Here is a 26,232-nt window from a genome sequence, read left to right on the forward strand (position 1 = left end):
TTCCTGACAAAGCAACCGTTGGTTGTGAAAGCTAGAATTTTGTGTGTATGTTTATGTTTGTTTGTGTGTCTGTCGACCTGCCAGCACTTTCATTTGGTAAGTCACATCATCTTTGTTTTTAGATATATTTTTCCTACGTGGAATGTTTCCCTCTATTATAATCTATATCAATTATGTTTGTCAGTTATAAATTCTTCATGATATTCAACTTGATGTGCACCTAGAAAGCAAGCAACCATGTGGACATCTAAAACCTAATTACAACAATGTCTACATTAATATAATACTATAACAAATCTGATATACCTCACAATACAGAGTTTGTCATGTATGTTACCATTGTCAGATATTAGGGAGTGAGATTTGCACTGCAAACAAGCAAATTAAAGGAATATGTACTCACTTTAAGAATGTTGAACTTATTGATGTAAGCTGCCCATTGTGAAGATACCATATTGCTTATGAACTCTACTTAAATGCTTTAGGAATGTAGCTTCTGGTTGAGATTCATTTACAGATGTGTCAAGGAAACACATTGTAGACAGTAAAATCAATAAGTCAATATGTATTATTAAGTAGTTTAAGCAAAAAATAAAAAAATAAAAAAAAGTGTTGAAGCAATGAGACTACCTGAAATCACTGCTTAAGATCTAACAGCAGTAACATGCATGACTCACTGTTTACTGTGAGGTAATATGGAATCCACATTCTATTGTATTAAACAATGGAAACTCCAGGTTGGAATATCAACAATGTAAGGAAAGGATGATTGCTACTTACTGTAAAGATGAGTAAGTTCCAGACAGGCACAATTAAAAGACACTTACACATTAACTTTCAGCTACAGCCTTCATCAGAAAAAGAAACACACGGATTCATTCAAACAAGCAAGCACACCTCACACACATGTATCTGCAATCTCCTACAGTGTGTATCAGATGTAGACATGAGTGTGATTGGATTCTAGGTGTTCACATGGTTGTATGCTTTCTAGGCGCACATCAGGCAGAATGTCATAAAGGATTTATATCTGACATGCATCTCATTGATATATAGGTACATAATGTAAGTACACTTGTGTTTCTGCTATTATACACACAGGTGTCATATTGTAGGGGCTGATGTACATACAATTGTTTTGTTCCTCTGCATCAGATGCCACAGCTGATGGGTTATGCACCTAAATACCTGTCTGGCTAATAAAGATTTATAGTGCAGCTCATGGCACTTAGAAGATGTTCTACAATCAATATCTAAAAGTTATGGAGCACCAAGCATTCAAGATTTTTACAATACAACTTCACAAATGAAAAAAATAGTTAAACCAACTAATTCATACAAATGAATTAATTCTGAATATTACATATCATTGTGATTTAATGCCAAGATTTGGTTTATGTGCGAATTGGGACCTCTGTACTGTGAACAAGCATATTACAAAAATATGTACTCACTTTAAGGAAGCTGAGCTTTTTGACATAAGCTGTCCATTGTACAGGTATCATACCACTTATGAACTCTCTACTCAAATGCTTTAGGCAAGCAGGTACTGGCTGAAGACACATTTACAGATGCATTAAGGAAACAAGTTGTAGACAGTAAGACTGACACACCAGGGTAAATCACCAAGTGGTTTAAACCAAAAAGAATGGTGACGAAGGAAGGAAAGTGACTGAAATCTCTTTAAATCAACTTGGAGCCTGAGGAACACAAATTACAAATTGGTTTAAACTGAACAGCACAGGTCAAGGAAAACCACAACTGAAAACTAGAAATATCAACTTAGGGACCAGACAATCACATACTATATACTGGTTTCTCCTGATATGAGCAACGGCAAAGGAAACAGTATAACTAAAACATCCACAATTTAAGTCAGCAGTGGCTGATGATCTACAAGTGGAAACCACACTGGAGAACAACAATGAAGATTTCTGACAGTAACTGCATGATTAGATATGTATTCAGAACAGCATCAGATATGTATTCAGAACTGTATCAACTAAGGCAATGAAGGTCTCTTTCCTGTATTACATCATAATGTCCAGTCCTTTAAAAACAAGATTATAATGTTAGAAATTCTACTCCAGCACAAACTATGTGTTAATAAAGTGATGAGAAATGTAACTGACGTCAATAGCAGCATTTGCACTAATGAGTCACCATGGTAAGGAATCCTTCACACTTGGTGGTAGTACTATTTTTGTGTTCAAGCAGATAAATTTCAGTAGGGTGAATAAAATTTTATGTTATATTATCTCTGTGGAAAGGTATTTTGAGTTATCTACAACCATACTCCCAGAAATTAACTTCATAGAGCATCAAGCAATTGTTTATCTATTTTTATAACCAAATGAATGTTCTGCTGAATAGCTTCAGCTCATTAAATATTAAGTCAGTGCTTTGTGTGACTTTCTGATTTTTTGAAACAAAGAAAACACAACAATGCTGGAGATGCTTTTTTAACAAACATTACAAAAACATTCAATTAGCCCCACAATATGGTCACCAACAAGAACCTCAGCAGACACAATCAAAGATTAATCTCAGATAAAAGCTTTGACTTCACTATCAGAGTACTGAGTAAGGGATATAATGACAATGAGGCACAGTCACTATGCATCATTCCAGTTGCAAAGCAGTAACAAACAAGAAAAGGAGCATACTCTGAAGGTATCAGAATATTGGACTTTCCACTAAGCTAAGAAAAACTGGGAAATGGTGTATGTGTGTTTCCATAGTATCTTCCTTATTACTTTAATATACCTTTCCTTCTTAAAACCAAAATGACAGATGTCAAGACCGAAAAAGAATGGACAACTGTCCTATGATGGACACTGACTTTTGCAGAACTGCTGTGAAAGATATACAATTTCCCAAAAAATTGCTGACTGTTCTAAAAAACAATGATAAATTTATAATAGAGTGATAATAATACAGGCAAAATTTATGTACTATGTAAGCCTGATAAGAAACTCAATCAAATAAAATAATAACCTGGTTGAAGATTATCAAAGGAGGAACTTGTAGTGTATTGCCTGAATAAACATTTATCATACAATAGGTGTGGCAGATCTAAAATTAGTTGTGAATAAATTCAATGAACACTCCACATCACTAGCTGGAGAAATCATCCATGTACTCTGTAGGAGTCCAACCACATTTTTTTTTTTCAGGGAATTGAACTGGTAAAACTTTTCAGAAGAAAGTATTACATAATAAAACATCATGTTTCATTTTAAAAGCAAGTACTCTGCACATAGCAATATCCTTCACCAACATTTTCAGAATCTCATTTGAAACAGATATTTCTCAGGATGTCCTCAAAATAGCAATAGTGTCACCACTGCTGGAAAAAGTTTCTGCTGATATAGTCTCCCAACAACTGGCTTGCATTTCCATTAAGTTATTTTCCAAAAATGCTAGAAAATCTTTTATATGTCAGACTCATAAATTTCAACTCTCACTTTCCAAGAGCAAGGTTCAGAAAGATTAAGATTGCCCAAATAGCAATCCTTGAGTTTTTAGATCATGCCGTAAAATTTCACAGTGAACATAAACTCTTTGTAGGAATTATTCTTGACATTTCAAAAGCCTTTGATATACAGAATCACATAATCATGATTGAAAAATTAGGAATATGGGTTATAAGAGGTGTAACATATAACTGTTTGTCATTATGTTTAGTAAATGACAGATAGAAAATTCAGAATGAAATCAGAAACAACATTTTCTTTTCGGATGAGCTACCACAAAATGTGGAGGTACTCAGTGCTTCATCCTGGACCCATTACTCATTCTATCTAATTTATCTGTATGATCCTGTTGAACACAAGGACCTCCAAAACCAGTGTTTTTAATGACTCTAGTGTTCTAGTTTTTGCATCTAACATAGAAAGTTCGAAGCAACAGCAGAAAACCACGAGCATCACTCAAAAAGAAATGCACACTATTTTTTTTTAAATCCATCTTTTATTCTACATGTTTGAAAGTTTTACAGTGTGTAGATACATCCTTTAGGAATAATATTTTCATTTCTCCACATAATTTCCATCCCTCTCAACTGCCTTACGCCATCTTGGAACCAGTGCTTGTATACCCGCATGGTAAAATTCTGGACCAACCTGTTGGGGTCACTGTTTTGCAGCATGCAGAAGGAAGTCATCATCTCCAAATCTTGTTCCACGAAGAGAGTCTTTCAGTTTCCCAAAGAGATGATAGTCACATGGAGCCAGGTCAGGACTGTAAGGTGGGTGTTTCAGTGCTGTCCATCTGAGTTTTGTGATCACTGCCGTGGTTTTTTGACTGACATGTGGCCGTGCATTGTCATGCAACAGCAAAACATCCTGCTTCTGCTGATGTGGTAGAACATGACTCAGTCACGCTTGAAGTTTTTTCAGTGTTGTCAAATATGCATCAGAATTTATGGTGGTTCCACTTGGCATGATGTCCACAAGCAAGAGTTCTTCAGAATCGATAAACACTGTAGCCATAACTTTTCCAGCAGAAGGTGTGGTTTTGAGTTTTTTTTTTTTTTTCCTTGGGTGAATTTGCGTGATGCCACTCCATTGATTGCCTCTTCGTCTCTGGTGAAAAATGATGGAGCCATGTTTCATCACCTGTCACAATTCTTCCAAGAAATTCATCTCCACCATTCTCGTACTGTCCCGAAAGTTCACTGCATACTGTTTTTCTTGTTTCTTTGTGAGCCACTGTCAATATCCTGGGACCCCACCTAGTACAAACCTCTTTTAATGCCAACACTTTCAGTATTCTGCAAACACTTCCTTCCCCTATCCCAACATAGCATGACAGTTTGTTCACTGTGATGCGTCTGTCAGCAGTCATCAATTCGTTAACTCTCTGCACATTGTCTGAAGTGTGTGCAGTACAAGGCCTGCCACTGCAAGGACAATCCTCAATATTGCCGTGCCCGCTTTCATCACGTAACGTGCTTGCCCACTGACTAACTGTACTGCGATCAACAGCAGCATCTCCATACACCTTTTTCAACCTCTTGTGGATGTTTTCCACTGTCTTGCTTTCACAGCACAGGAATTCTATGACAGCACGTTGCTTCTGACGAATGTCAAGTGTAGCAGCCAATTTGAAGACATGCTGTGATGGCGCCACTCACGGGAACAGGTTGAACTAAGTTTTGAAACAAGCGGGAAGGATGCATCTACACATTGTAAAACTTCCACACATGCAGAATGAAAACTGTATTTTTACAAAAATAGTGTAATAGTGTACATTTCTTTTGGAGTGACAGGGCTTTCTGGGTAGTTCAGCACAAACAAGCTGATGATAACTTCTCTGATCAAAACAGTATCCAAGAAAGATCACAAAAGAAACTTGTTCAAAATCTTAGTACTACAAAATTGTTGGGTCTATAAGTTAAAAAAGTCCTTAAATGGAATACAGTTGTAAGTAACTTGTCGAGGAACCTCTCAACAGTGTGCTATGAGTCATATGATGATATTAAATGGTTCAAGTAAACAAACAGTGGTATTGGCATTCTATGAACAGTTCCTTTTGCTGTAGAATCATTTTTGAGGATATGCTGCTGAGAAAATAAATGTATTCAGAATGTAAAAAAAAAGAGCAGTGAGGGTAATTTGTGGCTTTAAAAGGATGGATGCTTGTGAACTTCATTTTACTGAACACCAGCTTCAGTTCTATTTTTTATTTATTTTTTATTTTTTATCCTTGAAACAATCTCATTAGCTAGGGACTGTCTCACAAAAGCTGGTAAACTAATGCAGAACAAGGATGTGTACCGTTATGGGACCAGGTACAGTCAAATTTACACCAAACATTTTCCAGGTCATCATCCCACCAGAAAGTGTAAGCCACTATAGTGTAACATTACGCAGTAACATAGCATAACAAATAGAAATGGCTCAGATATAATATTTAAGAACAAACTAAAAGTGTTCCTAACCATGTGCTGTGTTATTTTGTACAAGAATAACAAAATAAGTAAAAAAAAAAGTAATTTGTTGACCTGTTCAATAGCACCTGAATGATCTGTACTGCATGCTAAAGCAGGACAAATAAATACACAATAAATACAAAATAAAACCTTGTTCTTCCTCCTCTTTGCATTCACTAAAGGCAGTGCAATTTAAAACAAGTTACAAAATGTTGTTACAACTCAATATTTTTGAGACTAGCTGTATTGGGCATGAAAATCATGCCTATTGGTGACACATGAAAATTTGTGCCAGACATGGATTGAATCCAGATTGCCCACTTACCATGACAGATTGGGATAAACAGGAAATCCATACTTGTGTTCAGGTCCTGCACAAACTTTCATGTGTTGCCAATTGGTATCATTTCCATGTCTAATGCAGCTGATGTCAGAAATATTTATAGCTGTGACAAAATTCCATGATATTACTATAGCTGCAGACAATCACCACTGTCTGTTCCTTCAGACAGACTTGCATGCATGTCTGAAGGAACAGACATTGTAATACAGTTAAAACAAGATGTCAATGTCCAACACATTGTGTTGTTCCATTATCACTGATAGTGTTTATGGTAGGAACTACCTGAAGCTGGATATCAGCATGTTCAGACACCAAGCTGTACCAACTGCCAAAACAAAATCAACACTGAACTAACGTGTTGTAAGTCACAAAACACTGTAGACCCCATACATTATTCTGTCATTTTAGTAGAGCAGAACATATGAATTAACTGTCATATCAGACCACTGATGAGACACATTTTCACCATTAGTCCTTCAATGGTTGTTCACTGAATAACCAGAAGTTGAATATCTTACACAGTGTATGATGAAAGCGATTAAATTAGAATAATTAAATATGCATGTACTAGATGATTAGTGAACACACTGAATAATTATTTCATTGTAAAGCAAAAAATTTAAATATTCTCTTTAAAAATTTAGGAGACTATGAATATCTGTCATCATTGAATACTTTCATCATACCCATATTTAGCAAAATTTGTCCACATAGTAATGATTCTGTCACGTATTTGGCCTTCATCTGATGTTTGGTCGAGATTTTGTCCACCTCTGTTATCAAGGAAGACATATTTCAGATCATCAGCATGGGGAACACCTGTGTTCAATGAGGGAAAAAAGTGATGTTACTCAAGATGCACAAAAACAGGTATAACAAAATAATGCAAATCTTCATAATCAGTTTTCAACAAGGTTTCATTCAAATTCCACTCAGACAACAGAAGTGTTTGAAGTTCATTAAGATTATAATATTGGTAGGCCTATTTCATTCTTCTTCATCTTAAGTCTGAAACTGGGGTAGAATTTCTTACAGTGATGCAATTGCAGCAGCAAGAACTTAAATATTAACACAACCAAAACAGATGTACTTTTTTCCAGCAGGAGTACAAGAGTTAATGATTCTAAGTACAGCTGCAACTTGTGAACACAAATTATTTGCTAAGAAATAAAGTTCTTTCTGTACTTAGATAAACTTCATAAGTAAAATTAACAATTTTAGTAAGGTAATTGCCATTTGGTAGAATACTTAATCTCTTTCTTAAGAATAAGCAATACTGTTATGGAAATGACATTTTCTACTTGACATTAAACAAACAGTAGGGGAGAAAACCTAATGTTCTTTCCCATCTGATCTCACTTCTTTTTCCCCTTGTACAACACCATCCTCTGGATCAATTTTCTGGCTTTGATCCAAATGTCACTGCATTCACCCAGCCATTCAGTTCTCTAAAACCCATTATGAAGGAGAGCATTCAGTGATTTGGAATAAGTCAAGTTACACATTACCAAACATAAGCAACCACAGCTGCACATGTTCTGAATGTCTCATTTCTCCCCATAATAACTGTCCTTCTTTTCAGTACAACTCTCTGTTACCATTGTCTATGTCTAAGTTAGTTTTATATAGTATGTATCCACATTACACCAGAATATAAAATCTCTCTGACACTGAGTTACCCCATTCCCTCTTCAAACAAACTTATTTGACTCATGAGAGCAACCTCCATTATACTTTAGCTCCATCTCTAATGGAGTGTGCATTTTTACAAGCTCCTGAAAATGTTTTTCATTAGTTTTTTCCCATGCACTGTTAGCACTCTTTTTGTAACTCCTCTACAGGACCATTTTCTCCCCCTTACAACCTACAGTACATTATGTAGATTACTTTGCTGTAGAGTAACTAGCAAGTTGAGAAACTGGCAAAACCAGAATTCCATTGGAAATAAAGGAGAAGAAGGTGATGAAGTTGGGGAATTGATTTGAAAAACATTGTTTCAACATAAAAGCTGATGTTGTTGTGGTCTTAAGTTCAAAGACTGGTTTCATTCAGCTCCCCATGCTAGTCCGCTCTGTACAGGCCTCTTCATCTCTCCATAACTACCACAACCTACATCCATCTGAACCTGCTTACTGTATTCAATTGTTACCCCCAACATATCCTTTCTTTACCAAACTAACAGTTCCTTGATGCATCAAGATTTGCCCAATCAACTGATCCCTTGGCTTGGTCAAGTTGTACCATAAACATCTTTTTTTTTTCCTTATTTTGGTTCAGTACTGCCTTACTATTTTCAGCTTTCTTCTGTAGCACCATATTTCAAAATCTTATATGTCTTCTTGTCTGAACTGCTTATTGTCCATATTTCATTTCCCTATATGGCTACACTCCAGATGGACACCTTTAGAAGAGATATGCTAATATTTAAACTTATGTTAGATGTTAACAAATTTCTCTTTTTCAGACATGCTTTACTTTCTATTGCTAATCAGCATTCTGTATCTTCTCTACTTTGATAATTATCAGCTATTTGGCTTCCATGATAGCAAAACTTATCTGCTGCCCATTGTGGCTTATTTCCTAATTGAACTCCTATATAGTATGTTTCCACTTTACACTAGAATATAAAATCTCTCTGACACTGTGTTATCCCATTGATTTCAATTTAAGTATATTCCTTTACTCTTGTTTTACTTTTGCTGATGTTCATCTTGTATAATCTTTTTTCAAGACACTATACATTTCGTTCAACTACTGATCCAAGTCCATTACCTTTTCTGACAGAATTACAATATCATCAGCAAAACCTGAAACTTTTTATTGGTTCCCCGTGTACTTTAATTCCCTTTCCAGATTTCTTCTTGGTTTCCTTCAATATACAGTCTGAATTACATAAGGTATAGACTACAACTCTGTCACACTCCCTTCTGAACTATGATTCCTCTTTTGTGTCAAAACACTCTTGTAACTGTAGTCTGCTTTTTGTAGAAGTTGTAGGTAACCTTCTACTTCCTTCAAAATTTCGGTGAATGTAGTCCAGTGAATATTGTCAAAAGCTTTCCCTAAATATAGAAATACCATAAACATAGGCACGCCTATCTTTCATCTAGCTTATAAGAAAAGTCGTTGATTCAGTATTGCCTATGTGTTCCTACATTTCTCCAGAATCGAAACTGATCTTCCTCAACGACAGTTTGTACCAGTTTTCCCACTCTTCTACAAGTAATGTGTCAGTATTTTGCTTCCATGTCTTATTAAACTGGTGGTTCAGTAGCATTCACACCTGTCAGCACAAGCCTTCTTTGGTACTGGAACTATTGTATTTTTTCTAAAGTTTGAGGGTCTTTCAGCTGTCTCTTGTATCTTTCGCACTAAGTGTGATGTAAGTGGCAAGATTGGACTGAGCAAAGGTTGGGAATCCGTATGGGCACTGATAGCCGCACAGTTGAGCACCCCACAATCCAGACATCATCATCATCATCATCATCATCATCATCCTTCTTGGAGTAAAGGTATAGATGCTGCACAACAGGAAACCCTCTGGTGTCATTCACGAATATTTTATGTTTGCTTCCATATAATTTACTTTGCTAGATTCTCAGTTGGGTGGAATGAGCTTGGGAATCAAATTAGTATCAGTTATTGGAATTTTTGTGAAATTAAAATTATTTTGTCATAGTTTATGGTGTCCACAGAAATTTATCCAAAGAAGGCAAGATTCTGAACTGACTGATTTGGTGAGATTGAAGATGTGTTATGCCCCAGGAACTGCATTTTGCAGATGATCAGAAAATTCATTGCACCTCAAAGGAATGACAATTCTCTGTGTTACAGTTTTTGAAGGTAGATAACTTTGATAACTATGAGGTAAGCAGTTTCTTTAGGGGGTCGGGGGTCAAACAAAAGTTGCGATACCAACTGTCGGCTTTGATCCATGATGTAACTGCATTGTGGTGTGTTGTGTGAAGTCATTTTGTTGTGGCACCTTCGAAATGGAGCATGTGTGCAGAGGGCATCTTGGAGGAAGCAACAGTGCACTCTTATGTTAGATGCTTCTGTTTCTGATTTGTTTGTGAGTGATGTTAATGTGGCATTGGGCTATTCACTGTGTGGTTTCAAAGGTGGTGGTGGTGGTTGTTAGCTTGTCAATGAGTTATTTTAATCATGATAGTCATTGGCCACTGATCTGTTTTCAGTATAGTAGTTGTTAGTTCACTTTTTGAAATTTGTTCATTTCTGGACTTTAATTTTGTGTTTTTGTCATTCATTATTAAATTTAATAATCATCCTTTAATCACTGCTGTTGGTGAGGATACGACTGAAACCATAAAATTTCTACAGTTGTATGGCCTCACTGCAGAACGTGTGAGGTGTCATCAGTGTAGAGATTTGATGAAGTTGACAAAAGTTGCTGCTTCTCAAATGAGGGACCAACATTTCAGATGGTGCCATTGTGATGATTAATATTTGGAGGAGGGATTCATGGTTTGAGCAATCTAGGCTAGCCATACAGGATACTACTTTGTTAACTTGTCATTGGTGCTATCGTTCATCTATTTGGTTTTGTGTGCATGAAATGAGTATGAGTGAAAGATGTGTTTTAGATTGGTATTATTTTCACTGTGAACTTTGTTCAGAGTTTATAAAATATAGGGGACCACTGTGGCATCGGTGGATAGTTCTAGGAATTGATGAGTCACAGTTTGGGAAAGCTAAGCATGGGAGGGGTGATCATCCTGGGAGAATATGGGTTTGGGGGCTGTTGTTTCTGGGGTTGTCTGTTAGAGGGGTCAACTATTGTTTCAGACTTTTTTTTAAAATACAGTGGTTTTTGACATTTAATGGTAAACCAAAGTGTAGAGTTTAAAAATTATGCTACAAGGACTTGTACCAATATTATAGAAGGTTATTTGAAGGGCTGTGAAGTCTACAGTCCCATTTTGATTAGAATTGTTGCAGGAAGAATTTGCTGGAAAATTATTGTACTTATTAGTGTTTCTTGAAGCTAATAGGGAAAATGTACAAGATTAAGGTTGGTAGTTAAATTTGTGAGAGGGAGGGGTTTGTTTAATGTAGTTTCGAGTACTGTGGTAGGGAGAGTGAGGCGGCTTGTATTAGTGTTACTGTGATTGTTAATTATGTTTGTATGCTTTATTTGTAGTTTTATGCAAGTATTGTGTTGGAGACAGGTATCAGTTGGTGGGTGGGTGGTGTCTAGGGAGTATGGTTACAGAGGTGTGGATTTCAGTAATAGTTTCAAAATATCAGTCATAAATTTTAAATATGTTTATTGCAGATTGATTTCAATCACTGTGTAGCTATTTTCAGTGTAATTATGTCCAAGTCATGACTCATTGTAAATAAAATCATTTGTAATACCACATTACTATTTCAGATAACAAACAGTTTAAACTGTTTATCTGTTTGCAGTGTCGTACCATGTTTGATTTTATTTGAAAAAAGAGATTAAAAATTTAAAACAGGTACTTCTCTTCCTCGTATCTTGGATCTCACTAGTAAGGTAGTGAGCATGTTTTTCCTGATGGAAACAAACCACAGTAATGGTTATTTTAGGGTTTTAGTTTGTGTGTGTGAGAGAGAGAGAGAAGTGTGGGAGTGATGAAGGATGTTGTTTCTGGTTGTAATTATAAGAGTACAGCTTTTTATGTACACAATTTTCTACATCTAGATACATACTCCGCAATCCACCATATGGTGCGTGGCGGAGGGTACCTCGTACCACAACTAGCATCTTCTCTCCCTGTTCCATCCCAAACAGAACAAGGGAAAAATGACAGCCTATATGCTTCTGTATGAGCCCTTATCTCTCTTATCTTATCTTTGTGGTCTTTCCACAAAATGTAAGTTGGCAGCAGTAAAATTGTACTGCAGTCAGCCTCAAATGCTGGTTCTCTAAATTTCCTCAATAGCGATTCATGAAAAGAACGCCTCCTTTCCTCTAGAGACTCCCACCCGAGTTCCTGAAGCATTTCCATAACACTCGCGTTATAATCAAACCTACCAGTAACAAATCTAGCAGCCTCCTCTGAATTGCTTATATGTCCTTCCTCAATCAGACTTGATAGGGATCCCAAACACTCGAACAGTACTCAAGAATAGGTCGTATTAGTGTTTTATAAGTGGTCTCCTTTACAGATGAACCACATCTTCCCAAAATTCTACCAATGAACTGAAGACGACTATCCACCTTCCCCACAACTGCCATTATATGCTTGTCCCACTTCATATCACTCACCAATGTTACGCCCAAACATTTAATTGACGTGACTGTGTCAAGCGCTGGAGTATTCAAACATTACAGGATTCTTTTTCCTATTCATCTGCATTAATTTACATTTGTCTATATTTAGAGTTAGCTGCCATTCTTTACACCAATCACAAATCCTGTCCAAGTCATCTTGTATCCTCCTATACACTCAACGATGACAACTTCCCGTACACCACAGCATCATCAGCAAACAGCCACACATTGCTATCCACCCTATCCAAAAGATCATTTATGTAGATAGAAAACAACAGTGGACCCACCACACTTCCCTGGGGCACTCCAGATGATACCCTCACCTCCAATGAACACTCACCATCGAGGACAACGTACTGGGTTCTATTACTTAAGAAGTCTTTGAGCCACTCACATACTTGGGAACCAATCCCATATGCTCATACCTCAGTTAGTAGTCTGCAGTGGGGCACCGAGTAAATGCTTTCCAGAAGTCAAGGAATAAGGCATCCATCTGATACCCTTCATCCATGGTTCGCAAGATATCATGTGAAAAAAGGGAGAGTTGCGTTTCGCAGGAGCGATGCTTTCTAAAACCGTGCTGATGCATGGACAACAACTTCTCTGTCTCAAGGAAATTCATTATATTCGAACTGAGAATATGTTCGAGAATCCTGCAACAAACTGATGTTAAGGATATTGGTCTGTAATTTTGAGGATCTGTCCTTCTACCCTTCTTATATACAGGTGTCACCTGCGCTTTTTTCCAGTTGCTCGGGACTTTACGTTGGGCAAGAGATTCGCGATAAATGCAAGCTAAGTAAGGAGACAATGCAGTAGAGTACTCCCTGTACAACCGAATTGGAATCCCATCAGGACCTGGCGATTTATTTATTTTCAACCCATTCAGCTGCTTCACAACCCCAGGGATGTCTATCATTATGTCCTCCATACGGGAATCTGTACAAGACTCAAACGGCGGTATGTTTGTACGATCCTCCTGAGTGAGATTTCAGTATTGTAACTAATGTTGGAGTAATTTTTTATCATTTAAGGTTTGGACTGATAGCCAAACTTATATACACTAGTGTATATTAGTGGGTATTATGGAGTGTGGTCTGGTGTTGGGGCTGTGTGAGGATTGGCGGTATTGTGGATTTTGGTTGAGCTACACAGGGTAAATAAATTGTCTGACGTAGGTTTTTTTTTTTTTTTTTTAAAAAGCTGCACAGATGAAGTAAAATAATTCGTGACACATCTTTTTTACAAGTTTTCATAGCTGTGTATGTTAAATTTTCCCCTGTCAAAAACTCCATATGTCCACATTTGTCTCGGTTTTTATGTTTTCTTGCAAATAATATTTTTAGTGTTGTTGGTGTGGTCATCCAAGGGAAACTTGAGCATACCTTCTGCCTGCTGATACAGGCCACATCTGTGGCAGGGCAGGTTGCAGTAAACTGTTTTCATTAATACAATCTGCAATCAAGGACAGTGCCTGCAGGAGGACATTGAATGTGGAATCCACACATCCAATTTTTCACCCTCTGCTGCTCATATATGTTAGCCATTTGGAGATAATGTAACTCCTATACAGTACTGTTGAAGACAAGGTGCTGACTGCATGTGGTGAAACACCTGACCAGCATGAATGGATGACCAATGCAACCAACTTCTTGTTGGGATATGTCTAAACCATCCATATAAAAAAATTTGAGACTGATTTTATTCCTGGTGTACAATTTACATCAGCAGAGTAGCTATGGTGGCAGCTTAAACTAACAACTGTAAACGACAGATGTGAATTTGACCAGTCAGTTGTAAGCAGGTAGTATTAAGTAGTGGACATGAGGCCATAGTGTGTCAGTGTTGTGTCATAAATCTCAATAGAGCAACACCACCAAATCAAGTATTCAAGACACTTAAGAAGAGCTAAGTAAGGAAAAGTTTTTGCTGCACACATCCAAACAATAACAGCGGTGCACGTATGCCTGCTGTGAATTGATTGAAGCAGATTGAGGACAGTTATTGTCTGGAAAATCATCACAGTTGTGGAGACTAGGTGGTATCAGAATGAATGTACCACAAAATGACATTGTGCAGAAAAACTCACATGAAGTGTCAATGCTTTGTCAACACAACTGACACTGAAGCAAATGTGACACACAAGTTGAACATCATCACAATGAACAGCTTTTCTGGCAGCATAACATGGTTGTATGAATATTTTGTGCATTTTACTCAAGTGGATGAAGACTAGTAAAATACCTGAAGCATTAAAACCATAATCTTCCCATTTTTCTATTTTTTATTGAACCAACCTTGAAACTTGGACTGATGATATGCAGCCATCATGACCACATGCAAATGTTGTTCCTGAGGTCAAGGATCCTTTATGAATGGGAAGTTGACCCTAGGTTTATGGGGTTACAGTAATATAATACAGAACTTGAAACAGATTCTCCAATTGTGCTTCTGGATTGGAAAGGGTAGGGAAAGGTTAAACTCTATAGTGGATGGTCAACTATCTCAAAATTGGTCTTTCTCATCAAAGCTTTGTCTTCACGATTCAACCTTTTGTCTGCTCATCTGAGGGACTGCAGACACTGTATATCATGGCAATGTGACTCATAGCATTGAGTGCCATTTTTTGTTGTGTCATCGGCAATCATTTTGATATTTTTTGTCATGCTAAGGATGTCACATTAGAAGTATGTGTATTGGTGCCTAAAATATCTGCACAACAATTAGACAATGTAAAATCCAGTATGGAATAACAACAATATAATGAAAAGGATAGATTGATACTCACCATATACAAGAGATGCTGAGTTGAGACAGGCACAACGAAAACATTTGAGATTTCAGCCAGATGGCCTTCTTCTGAAGTAGAAAACTAACACACATTCACATAAGCACATTCACACACACATAACCAGTTGGCTGTACATACTCTGGCCTCAGTGGCCAGAGACAGCAGTCATGTATGTGTGAGTTGTGCTTGTGTGAATGTGTATGTGTGTTTTCTACTTCAGAAGAAGGCCTTTTGGCATAAAGCTTAATGTATAGCTGCCTTTTTGTTGTGCCTGTCAGCAACTCAATGTCTCCTCTACTTGGTGAGTAGCAGTCTATCCTTTTCATAATAATATCTGTACAACAACCTACTTTAGCTGGCTTGGGTCACCATCATTATGCCTCACTCTTCTGAAACAAGTTGCAATATTTATGCATCAGATTTTGCAGTAGGGAATAAGTGCATATTCTTGTTCTGTGGGTACTGCAAGAATATTCCACCACATGAAACTATTTACATGGTTTTTGGACAAAACTGGACTTTGATAGTGAGCTAGATGGTATAATCTCATGACCCTTATACCTGACATGTTCATAGCAGAGGCTATAGTTGTGATCAGCTCAATATGATGTGTCTCGCCTCTTGGATTTTGTGTGCTTTTGTGTACTATAACACGATACTGGTATCAGTTTTCCTTTTGATTGTTGTACCACATAACGTAGAAGAAGGATCATAATGAGATTAATTAATGACTGACTCACATGACTTAATGATTAAAATCTGTGCTGCTACATAGTTATAATTGTTGAATATATTGATTAGATGTGATATATTTTACTACAAATATTAATTATTTTTACAGACAAATACAGTTTCAATTTTTACTTTCATTTACCTTGTTGATCAGGAACAGCAGAGTTAGGCCCTTTGTATGAGAATCGATAGTAATAGAGAGGCTCCGACCCATTTTCTACCATATTATGCACTACTGCATCTATACCTTCTTCAAAGTACAGATCTGTCAACATCTGCAAATAAAAGGGAGTTGAGTAGTTAGATAGCATTTTCGCGCATAACAGATAAAACTAAAGAACTCACTACGAAACAACCATCAGCAATTTTCAGTGTTTTTCAAATACACCATAAAAAGGGGTGATATCTATCTATATATTCTGAATTTTGCTGTATCTATGAGATACAGCTCCATAACCATACACACAAAAATCTTTTAATGTAGTATGGTTGTTCTTAGGAAAAGAACAGGTTATTCAGCCTGTAAGGTATTAGCCATGAAAAAACGGGAGCTCTATAGCCTATAGCATATCTATGATCTACTTCACAGGACACGTATGTATAAGAAATATAAAATGCAACAAAAATCTCCACATTCCTCCTCAACATTGGTAGTAAAGGGAAAAACCATTCAAGGGCCTTGTAAGTAATAATGCTAATCAAAGATTAATGTGTGTCACATGGTTGAAGTTTCATGTAAAATTTGCCTGGATTGACATTCCTTATAAAAGTTGGCAGAAATTTTTAGAAAATGACATTACAAAAATGCAATGTGTTCAAATACGCCAACAAGTTTTTTAAGCAGGTTTGTATCTGGAGTATACAAACATCTAATCATGGTATCCAATATGTGTCATTTATTACACTTCAACAGATTAACCAATAGTTGTTTCAAACTATAAGCCATAACATTTACATATCAAAATGGAGAAGACTAGTTTATCAGTTTCTTTCATAACCTCCGAAGTGCTTAACCAAAGCATGATTGCAAAATACTTTCAACAGCACTCTGGGTAAGATAAGCCATACAGTACAGCCAAAAATGCAGAGCTGAAGAAGAGGTAGACTGCATTCACTCATTTCCTTTAAAATGAGGTTTCATCTAGCCAAGTATGTAGTGATGCTTACCTTTCCAGTAGTCACATCATGGAGCCTAGTTATCTCTTCTTCTCCATAGTAGAACTTCCTGATGAGTGCAGCTGCTGCTTTCTGATCACTCACATCCCTTAGTCGCAGATCAGGCCCAATAATTGCTTCAAAGTTCTCGTTGAAATTTCTGAGGCTCTCATTTGTTGACAGTGAACCAGAAACAGTGACTGTGAAATAAATTTGTGACCCACGAGTTAGAAATGTATTCAAACAGGATAAAACAGATTTAACAGGGTATCTTCTCCTTGTGGTTTGCAAGGCAGCTATCACAGAAATCTGCAACCAGCAAGAAGTAGTCCCTTAAATTTTAGTGCACAAAACAAAAGGATTACATATTTCACCACTTTTTCAGAAATACCACTGTCCATGTAAGTTTTCTTCCACACCATCATCAAGAAAATAATGAACTGCTCTGAAGAACTGATAACAGATATGACTGTCTGTATGATAGCAAATACTATATGAGTGATTCAGCTTTCAATGGAATAAACTATGCACTTATAGGCTTTAATGTAATAATGTACAACTATATGGGAACTAATGTTACCAGTGGCTCGCAGTAACTCTCTGTCACAAACTGACTCACGCAAAGGCATAATTGATCTCTGTAATCGCATCTGGCTTAAAAGCTTGTTTTTAAAGGCACAGAACCAGATTTAATCCATATCAAGAAACTATACTGTCATTTGTCTGAAGTGATCTGCATGATTACTTGTAAGATCTGTATCAGAGTTGTCTACAGGTGTCTGATTTCTTCATACAAGTACAATGTTTACAACATTTTATCACTTAAATCTGTAGAAGAAAGTTATTACTTTGCCCCATACACAGTCATTACAACCACGTATTTCTCAAAACTGTTACTATGTGTTATACAAATAAGACGTAGGGACTTAAAAAAAATTCATATATGGAAATGACAATCCCTTTCTACATGAGTGAGCACAGCTTTTTCATGACTGTTGCAAACACTATGTCTTGCACGTAACATTAATTCCACTATATCAGAGAAAAAAATGGATTGACAAATGTAGTCTACAGTATAAACACTGAGAATTATGCATGGCTGAACCTACCCTTTGGGGTCTCCCAGCAAATGATGCCATATGACTTTACCTTAATAATCCAGTTAAAGACAGGTATGCAGTCACACATGTTAGCTCATTTCTATTAATTTTAACTCAGTCCCTGTAGGGGCACATAATGCGCACATAGTAACAGCATATTTAAAACTAACAGTCATTTTCAATTCAGGACTTGAAATCACAGCCCCTGCTTTTCAGATTATTGTTTGAAGTCCTGTCAATATCAATGTCATTATGGATCGAGAACAAGCGTGGGTGTATAAGAATGAAGTGTGGAACAGCCTCTGAATCAACATGGAGGAATTAAGTGCTATAGACAACTCTGCAATTTAGATAATTGCGCTTTAATACATGACCTTTTACTCATGTGATAGGACAGTTTTTTGACGACTATAGGAGATAGATTCATGTACAGCAATCTTAACGGAACACGTTTCATATCCTTACAAAAGTGCAGCTGTAAATTTAAATGTCTATCTTGTCTCTCATTTGACTGATAAAAAGACGACTGTGGTTTCTGTCATCAAGTTTCGTATGCAGCCAGGAGTCCAACCTAAGTTAGTAATTTTAGTGCGTTTGCAGAGTGTATTAGGCCTACATGGCTGCCTTTAATTTAGTGATTAGCTAAACGTATCGCTAAGCTATTTCAGTTGCTTTTAACTTCCATTGAGTTTTGTTAATGTAATATTTTACACGGTTAATTCTAATATTATCACTGTGTGTTCGCGCTCGTATGCGCGTATTTATTTTTGAAAGAAGTGTGATATTTATTTACGACTACAATTTTAACCACTATTCAATTAGTGAAAGTATTAAATGGGCGAAGCGCGTAAAATCCATTCATCGGCATTATTATTACAATTACAGCAACGATGTAATCAACAGTAAGTTTCAATGACCGGGAAAGCCAAAGCAAAATTCATACACATTTTCCTGTTATGTGCAGCGTCTTAAGTAGGAATATCGCTGCTTCGACGGTCAAGACTACAGAGCGTAATTTTGGAACTTCTCGGCACGTCAGAACTGTGCGCCGGATCGGGACACGGTTTGCCTTTTGTATGTGGTACACTTACCTCTTGGGCTCCAGTAGTTGAGTGGACGCCGACACGGTAGCTCAGCGTGTTCGCTCAGAGACTTAGTTGGCCTCAATAATAAAAGAACTGAGTGAAAGGATCAACAAATGAACTTGACTGGATGTCATGTGACGTCCGCAACGACCAAACACAACGAACTCAAAACGAGGGGGGAGGGGGACAGGTTTTATTTCATAGTTCTGAAGGTAAAGTGTTGTGTAGGGTAGTTTTCTTAAAAACTAGGCCGGTTGCGGTAGTAGTGGCGGTGGGAATGTTAAAATCTATGGTAGCTGTTGCAGCTGTAGTGGACGAAAACTATTATAAGTAGATTAATGTTTTGTGAGCAAATGTTTTTCAAAATTTGTGGTAAACTCCCCTTTAGCTGTAGGTGATTGTCAACATAAATCACACTTCGCTTTCCCTGCTGGCTCTTCTCTAAAGAAGAAAAGGTCCACAATGTACTTCTTTTCTGCTCTTTGTGACTGTTTCACACACATTGAGAAAATGAACTAAATTACTGTTAATTTGAACTCGAACGAAAAGTAGCCTGAAACAGTTTATAAAATAGAACTAATCTCTTCTCTCACTTCAAATCACAATTTAACTTTGTAACTCAACTCAACATTTTGTAAAAAACGTAGGCAGGTCGCAGGTCAAATGAAGTGATGGAGAAACACCGTCCACGCAGAAACCACTCACGCAATCTACTGCATGCATGAAGGTGTCTGCGAATAAGGAATTGGGGACTAAATGTAATTCTGCCATCTACCCGAAATGAACACGAACTGCATGCGGGAAAGAAAACACGGCTATCTTTGTGTGAACACACAAAGGTACTTGCAAATAGAATGTCATCAGCATGTTATGCCCTTAGAATCCTATCATCAGTGTGTAACATGCAGTGTCTTTTAGTTACATATTATTCATATGTACATTCAAGTCTTAGCTATGGAATTCTTTTTTCGGGAAAAAATGCACAAAACATGAACACAATTTTCAAACTCCACAAAAGAGCCATAAGAAAAATAACAAAAAATACTAGTCGAGCTCATTGTTTAAAATCTGTTCAGAACACTGGGGATTTAAACCGCTCTATGCGAATACATTTACCAGTCAGTTGTACACATCAAAAATAACATTGCTAATTACCGCACAAACAGCTCTGTCCATGACCATGCAACAAGAGATATACTGAACTTACATTTACCATGAAAAAATAAACATAAAACTCAAAACAGCATTTTCTACCAAGGCATAAAACTATACAATAAATTACCAAAAGAGATTAAAGAAATTGCCAAAATACACTTATTTAAAAAAGCATCTAAGAAGTACCTGTTATGCAATACATTTTATACATTGAAGGATTGTTGTTGTTGTTGTGGTCTTCAGTCCTGAGACTGGTTTGATGCAGCTCTCCATGCTACTCTATCCTGTGCAAGCCTCTTCATCTCCTAGTACCTACTGCAGCCTACATCCTTCTGAATCTGCTTAGTGTATTCATCTCTTGGTCTCTCTCTACGATATTTACCCTCCACGCTGCCCTCCAATACTAAATTGGTGATCCCTCGATGTCTCAGAAAATGTCCTACTAAATTGGTGATCCCTCGATGTCTCAGAACATGTCCTACCAACCGATCCCTTCTTCTAGTCAAGTTGTGCGACAAGCTCCTCTTCTCCCCAATTCTATTCAATACCTCCTCATCAGTTATGTGATCTACCCATCTAATCTTCAGCATTCTTCTGTGGCACCACATTTCGAAAGCTTCTATTCTCTTCTTGTCTAAACTATTTATCGTCCACGTTTCACTTCCATGCATGGCTACACTCCATACAAATACTTTCAGAAACGACTTCCTGACATTTAAATCTATGCTCGATGTTAACAAATTTTTCTTCTTCAGAAACGCTTTCCTTCCCATTGCCAGTCTACGGTCTACCCAGTTCTAAGCAAAGAAGGGAAAGCAGAAAGGTGGAAGGAGTATATAGAGGGTCTATACAAGGGCGATGTACTTGAGGACAATATTATAGAAATGGAAGAGGATGTAGATGAAGATGAAATGGGAGATATGATACTGCGTGAAGAGTTTGACAGAGCACTGAAAGACCTGAGTCGAAACAAGGCCCCCGGAGTAGACAACATTCCATTAGAACTACTGATAGCCTTGGGAAAGCCAGTCCTGACAAAACTCCCCGGAGTAGACAACATTCCATTAGAACTACTGATAGCCTTGGGAGAGCCAGTCCTGACAAAACTCCCCGGAGTAGACAACATTCCATTAGAACTACTGATAGCCTTGGGAGAGCCAGTCCTGACAAAACTCTACCATCTGGTGAGCAAGATGCACGAGACAGGCGAAATACCCTCAGACTTCAAGAAGAATATAATAATTCCAATCCCAAAGAAAGCAGGTGTTGACAGATGTGAAAATTACCGAACTATCAGTTTAATAAGTCACAGTTGCAAAATACTAACGCGAATTCTTTACAGATGAATGGAAAAACTGATAGAAGCCTACCTCGGGGAAGATCAATTTGGATTCTGTAGAAATGTTGGAACACGTGAGGGAATACTGACCTTACGACTTATCTTAGAAGAAAGATTAAGGAAAGACAAACCTACGTTTCTAGCATTTGTAGACTTAGAGAAAGCTTTTGACAACGTTGATTGGAATACTCTCTTTCAAATTCTGAAGGTGGCAGGGGTAAAATACAGGGAGCGAAAGGCTATTTACAATTTGTACAGAAAGCAGATGGCAGTTATAAGAGTCGAGGGGTATGAAAGGCAAGCAGTCGTTGGGATTGAAGGATTACTTAGCTAAAACAGAGTAGGGATTTGATAAAAAATGTTATACAAATAAATAGGCCTAGTAATAATAATGATTACAAAAAAATATCCAACATTCCACATGACACCTTCACTTTATGTTTTTTTTTCCTTTCTTTTTTCCTTTCTAGAAATACTTACCCCCAAGCTATGCATAGCACAATACTAACATCTTTTCCTCTTTCTGAGCTCAACATCTCACTCATTATGGAGGGATGCTGACTCAGTTTTTCAGGATAGTAAATGGGAAGTTGCGGTACAGAAAATGGCCCAGAGATCACCAGTGTGTGTGTGTGTGTGTGTGTGTGTGTGTGTGTGTGTAGTGTTATGAAACAATGTGTGTATAGCGTGTGCAGTGACTGATAGTGAGATATGAGTTAACAATGTGGCATTACATTATTTAATAAGTTATTTGTAAAAAAAGTATTGTAAACCAGGAGTAAATCTAATGATTGTCTCTAACTAGAAGTCTGCAATTATTTGTGGATACGAATTCGCTTATTTTAAATTGATCTAAATTAGTAAATACTGTGACATGTCCTATATCCTTATAAAAAGAGATCTACGGATGAATAACGCGGTAATTTCCAAGAATGATTGTCTATCGAAGTTGGAGGGCTCCAAACGATACATATCGAGCGTGCGATAGTAAATCGATAACAGAAGTCTCGTGGCGCGCGATACGAGTATATTTCAAGTTGTCACTACAGCAACGACAAAAGAGAAGCGTTAGAGAAGCACTTCTAAATTCGAAGGAGATGACTTACCTTAGTCGTTGTCGGTGTTATCGTCTTGTGACAGTCCGCGTGATGTGTAAGCTACAGGGGCAATTGCTTTTATCCCGTACTCAGGGTAAACTATACCAATATCGCGCAGGAATATCGGCAGAGTGTCGCATGCGTCGACTTTCCCCTGCAAACGCAAGTTGTGAAAGTATAGGTACTGGAACAAGTACAGTTCGTCCTTCTGTCCTGGGCGCCCTTCTCTTTTTGTGGTAGACTTGACAGACTTTCACAGCCGTTCTATACTCTGAGAGTGGACACTGGCGTCATCTGAAGAGACGAACTCCACAGAGTGGTTAACGAATTTGTTGTCGATCCCTTCAGCTTTGAGAGTTCAGAATGACTAAAACCCGTCTGTGATGATTTTTGTTCCAGGCAGTATGAATGTTACATGAGACACACTAAAGCCACCTTGTCTCGGGACAATACCCTCACAACGAAACACTTGCGGGATTCCCTTTCTATCTCACCGAAAACCTAAATATGATCTACTTCATTTTTATGAGGTCGTCCTCTTTGATTCTTTCGTCTAGCAATATGAGATTCGTCTACTTCTACTGGTTTATTCGGTCCACCAATTGGCACTCTGTCATTTGTCACTGTCACGTAGCACACTTATTGGCAAAACTCGAAGTAGTCACACGCAGTATTTGCCGATAACTCAGTTTCTGATGCTGTGGCTTGCAACGTGTAATCTCGAATCCAGCACGACACAAGAATTACGCTCGTCTGAATCGATAATTTAGAGGACTGGAATCACGTGTTTCCCCTGATGCTGCTTTGCTTTTCGCAAAGTCGGCAATGAAATTACAACGGCATTTCAGTGTCCACACTCCTCTTACGAAGTTTCACAGACTTCGCGGCACCACAGTCAACACAGTCCCTCCTTTCCTCGTCCGGCAGAAGTCCATATTTCCGGCAAAAAGTCAAACATTTTTCTATGCTGGATAGGCATGGAATTAGAGTTTTCCATGTGAGGCATTCCGCAGAAGAATCGTCAGAAGCAGCAGACATTACACTCGCTATCAAGAGAAACCGTGTCAATTTCCCAATGGAATCACAAACAATTACGACGGGAATGTATTGTACACGAACTGAAGAAACAACGCAAAACTGAAAAAAATGGCGATCACAAATAATTGATCATAACGCGCGCCACGAAACTTCCATAATCGATTTACTGTCGCACGTTCGATACGTATCGTTTGGAGCCCACCAACGTCGATAGGCAATCATTCTTGGAAATTACCAATAAAGCTATTACTACTACTACTGCTACTACTACTACAAAATGTATCCGTTACTCCGCTGAGAATGAGATACTTTAAAGACTGCGAAACTTACATATTCAGTACGAAACGCGCGTGGAAGAAGACTGGCGAGAAACGAAACCTTTGAGGCAGAAACGAAACGATACTTCGAGTCTTCTGGAATGTTCACTACTCAGTAACGAATACATACGATATGTATGATGGCAGTGCTGTTGCCACATTTCGAGCGCAAGGCTGCCATCGATACTGCCTGGAAGACATTATTGCTTGTAAGTGCGGCGTCACGGCGTTGCCATAGAAATGTAAACAAAATCCCGTTACGTGATTGGGCGAGTTACGTGCTCGAAACTGACGCGCGAAACCCGTCCGAAGTTCTATCATTGTATGGAACACAGCAGAGCAAGGGGTGCAGCGGAGACATCTTTGTAGCTCATATTGTCACGACTCTCCTGCTACGGCAGTGGCGCTTCAAGTGGAGGTAAGCTACCCTTTTCAATAAAATATCGGGCGAGTGCGAATGGTACCGATTATACTGATTTGTGACGTAGTTTTTATGAAAGGGACCGTATGTATTGATTAAAATAGCAGAAATCACTAAATGATAACACAGTACAGCATATTACAGAATAATGTATTTTCGATTATCTTGTAACCAGGTAGTCTACGGACATTTAGCGAAGAATTTAGTTTTCCTTTAAGAACAGAAAGTGGCTAATAAGCTACAGAATACATGACGCCGTATATCTATACAAGAAAGTAATGTCTTGTTCGCTTTGCTTCCAGCCAAATTGATAATTGTGGAACGTAGGAAAAGTGTATGAAATGCAGTACCTACATTATTTAACACACCAAATAAGCCATGTCAATTTCAGCTGAAGAGAAAACCACATAGAGATGATGATAAAATGTCAAAGGCACTAAAACTGTTTCCCATCACAGAAGAAACTAATGCCTCATTTATTACCACATGTGAGCCACGAACGGCAGAATCTTCAATGCAGTCGTCTTTTGAATAGAATGTAACAACATTTACAAAAATATTCATGTTGTGGATAGTGGAGGTGAAGTGTAAGAATGGGGTCTAGTTTAGCACGGGATACAAACCGTCGGCTTTGACCAGTGACGTCAGAATTGGCCAGAGAGTATGTATTACAACGATGAAAGAGCTGAGAAGAATGTTCGGAAACAAAGGAAGGCAAGAGAGAAAAACTGTACTTCACATATATAAGGGCCAGTAGTATTTTCACGTTAACGATATCGCGTGTTTGTATCTTAGTATTTCTCCGCAAAATACAATGGAAAGAAATGAATGAAATATACAGGGTGATTCAAAAAGAATACCACAACTTTAGAAATTTAAAACTCTGCAACGACAAAAGGCAGAGCTAAGCACTATCTGTCGGCGAATTAAGGGAGCTATAAAGTTTCATTTAGTTGTACATTTGTTCGCTTGAGGCGCTGTTGACTAGGCGTCAGCGTCAGTTGATGCTAAGATGGCGACCGCTCAACAGAAAGCTTTTTGTGTTAATGAGTACGGCAGAAGTGAATCGACGACAGTTGTTCAGCGTGCATTTCGAACGAAGTATGGTGTTAAACCTCCTGATAGGTGGTGTATTAAACGTTGGTATAAACAATTTACAGAGAATGGGTGTTTGTGCAAAGGGAAAAGTTGTAGACGGCCGAGAACGAGTGATGAAAATGTAGCACGCATCCAGCAAGCATTTGTTCGCAGCCCAGGAAAATCGACTCGCAGAGCTAGCAGAGAGCTGCAAATTCCACAATCAACTGTATGGAGAGTCCTACGAAAAAGGTTAGTTATGAAACCTTATCGTCTGAAATTGGTTCAAGCACTGTCTGCAGCTGATAAGATTAAAAGAATCGATTTCTGTGATTTTATCCTTGCTCAAATGGAAACAGACGAATCTTTCGTTTCAAAGATTGTG

General features: G+C 37.8%; 1 protein-coding gene across 3 annotated transcripts in view; it reads right to left on the reverse strand.

Moving 5' to 3' along the window:
- LOC126236948 (acetylcholinesterase-like) overlaps positions 1–26,232 on the reverse strand; it is a 184,080-nt gene that overhangs the window by 8,377 nt on the left and 149,471 nt on the right. For all 3 annotated transcript variants that reach the window (XM_049946642.1, XM_049946644.1, XM_049946643.1), the window contains exons 8-10: positions 17,231–17,418; positions 16,206–16,338; positions 6,965–7,097 (exon numbers count right to left, since the gene is read on the reverse strand). In XM_049946642.1, coding sequence (XP_049802599.1) covers positions 6,965–7,097; positions 16,206–16,338; positions 17,231–17,418 — 454 coding nt within the window. The remainder of the gene's footprint in view (positions 1–6,964; positions 7,098–16,205; positions 16,339–17,230; positions 17,419–26,232) is intronic.

This window comes from Schistocerca nitens, chromosome 2 (genome assembly GCF_023898315.1).
Source record: "Schistocerca nitens isolate TAMUIC-IGC-003100 chromosome 2, iqSchNite1.1, whole genome shotgun sequence".
In the NCBI taxonomy this organism is placed as follows: domain Eukaryota; kingdom Metazoa; phylum Arthropoda; class Insecta; order Orthoptera; family Acrididae; genus Schistocerca; species Schistocerca nitens.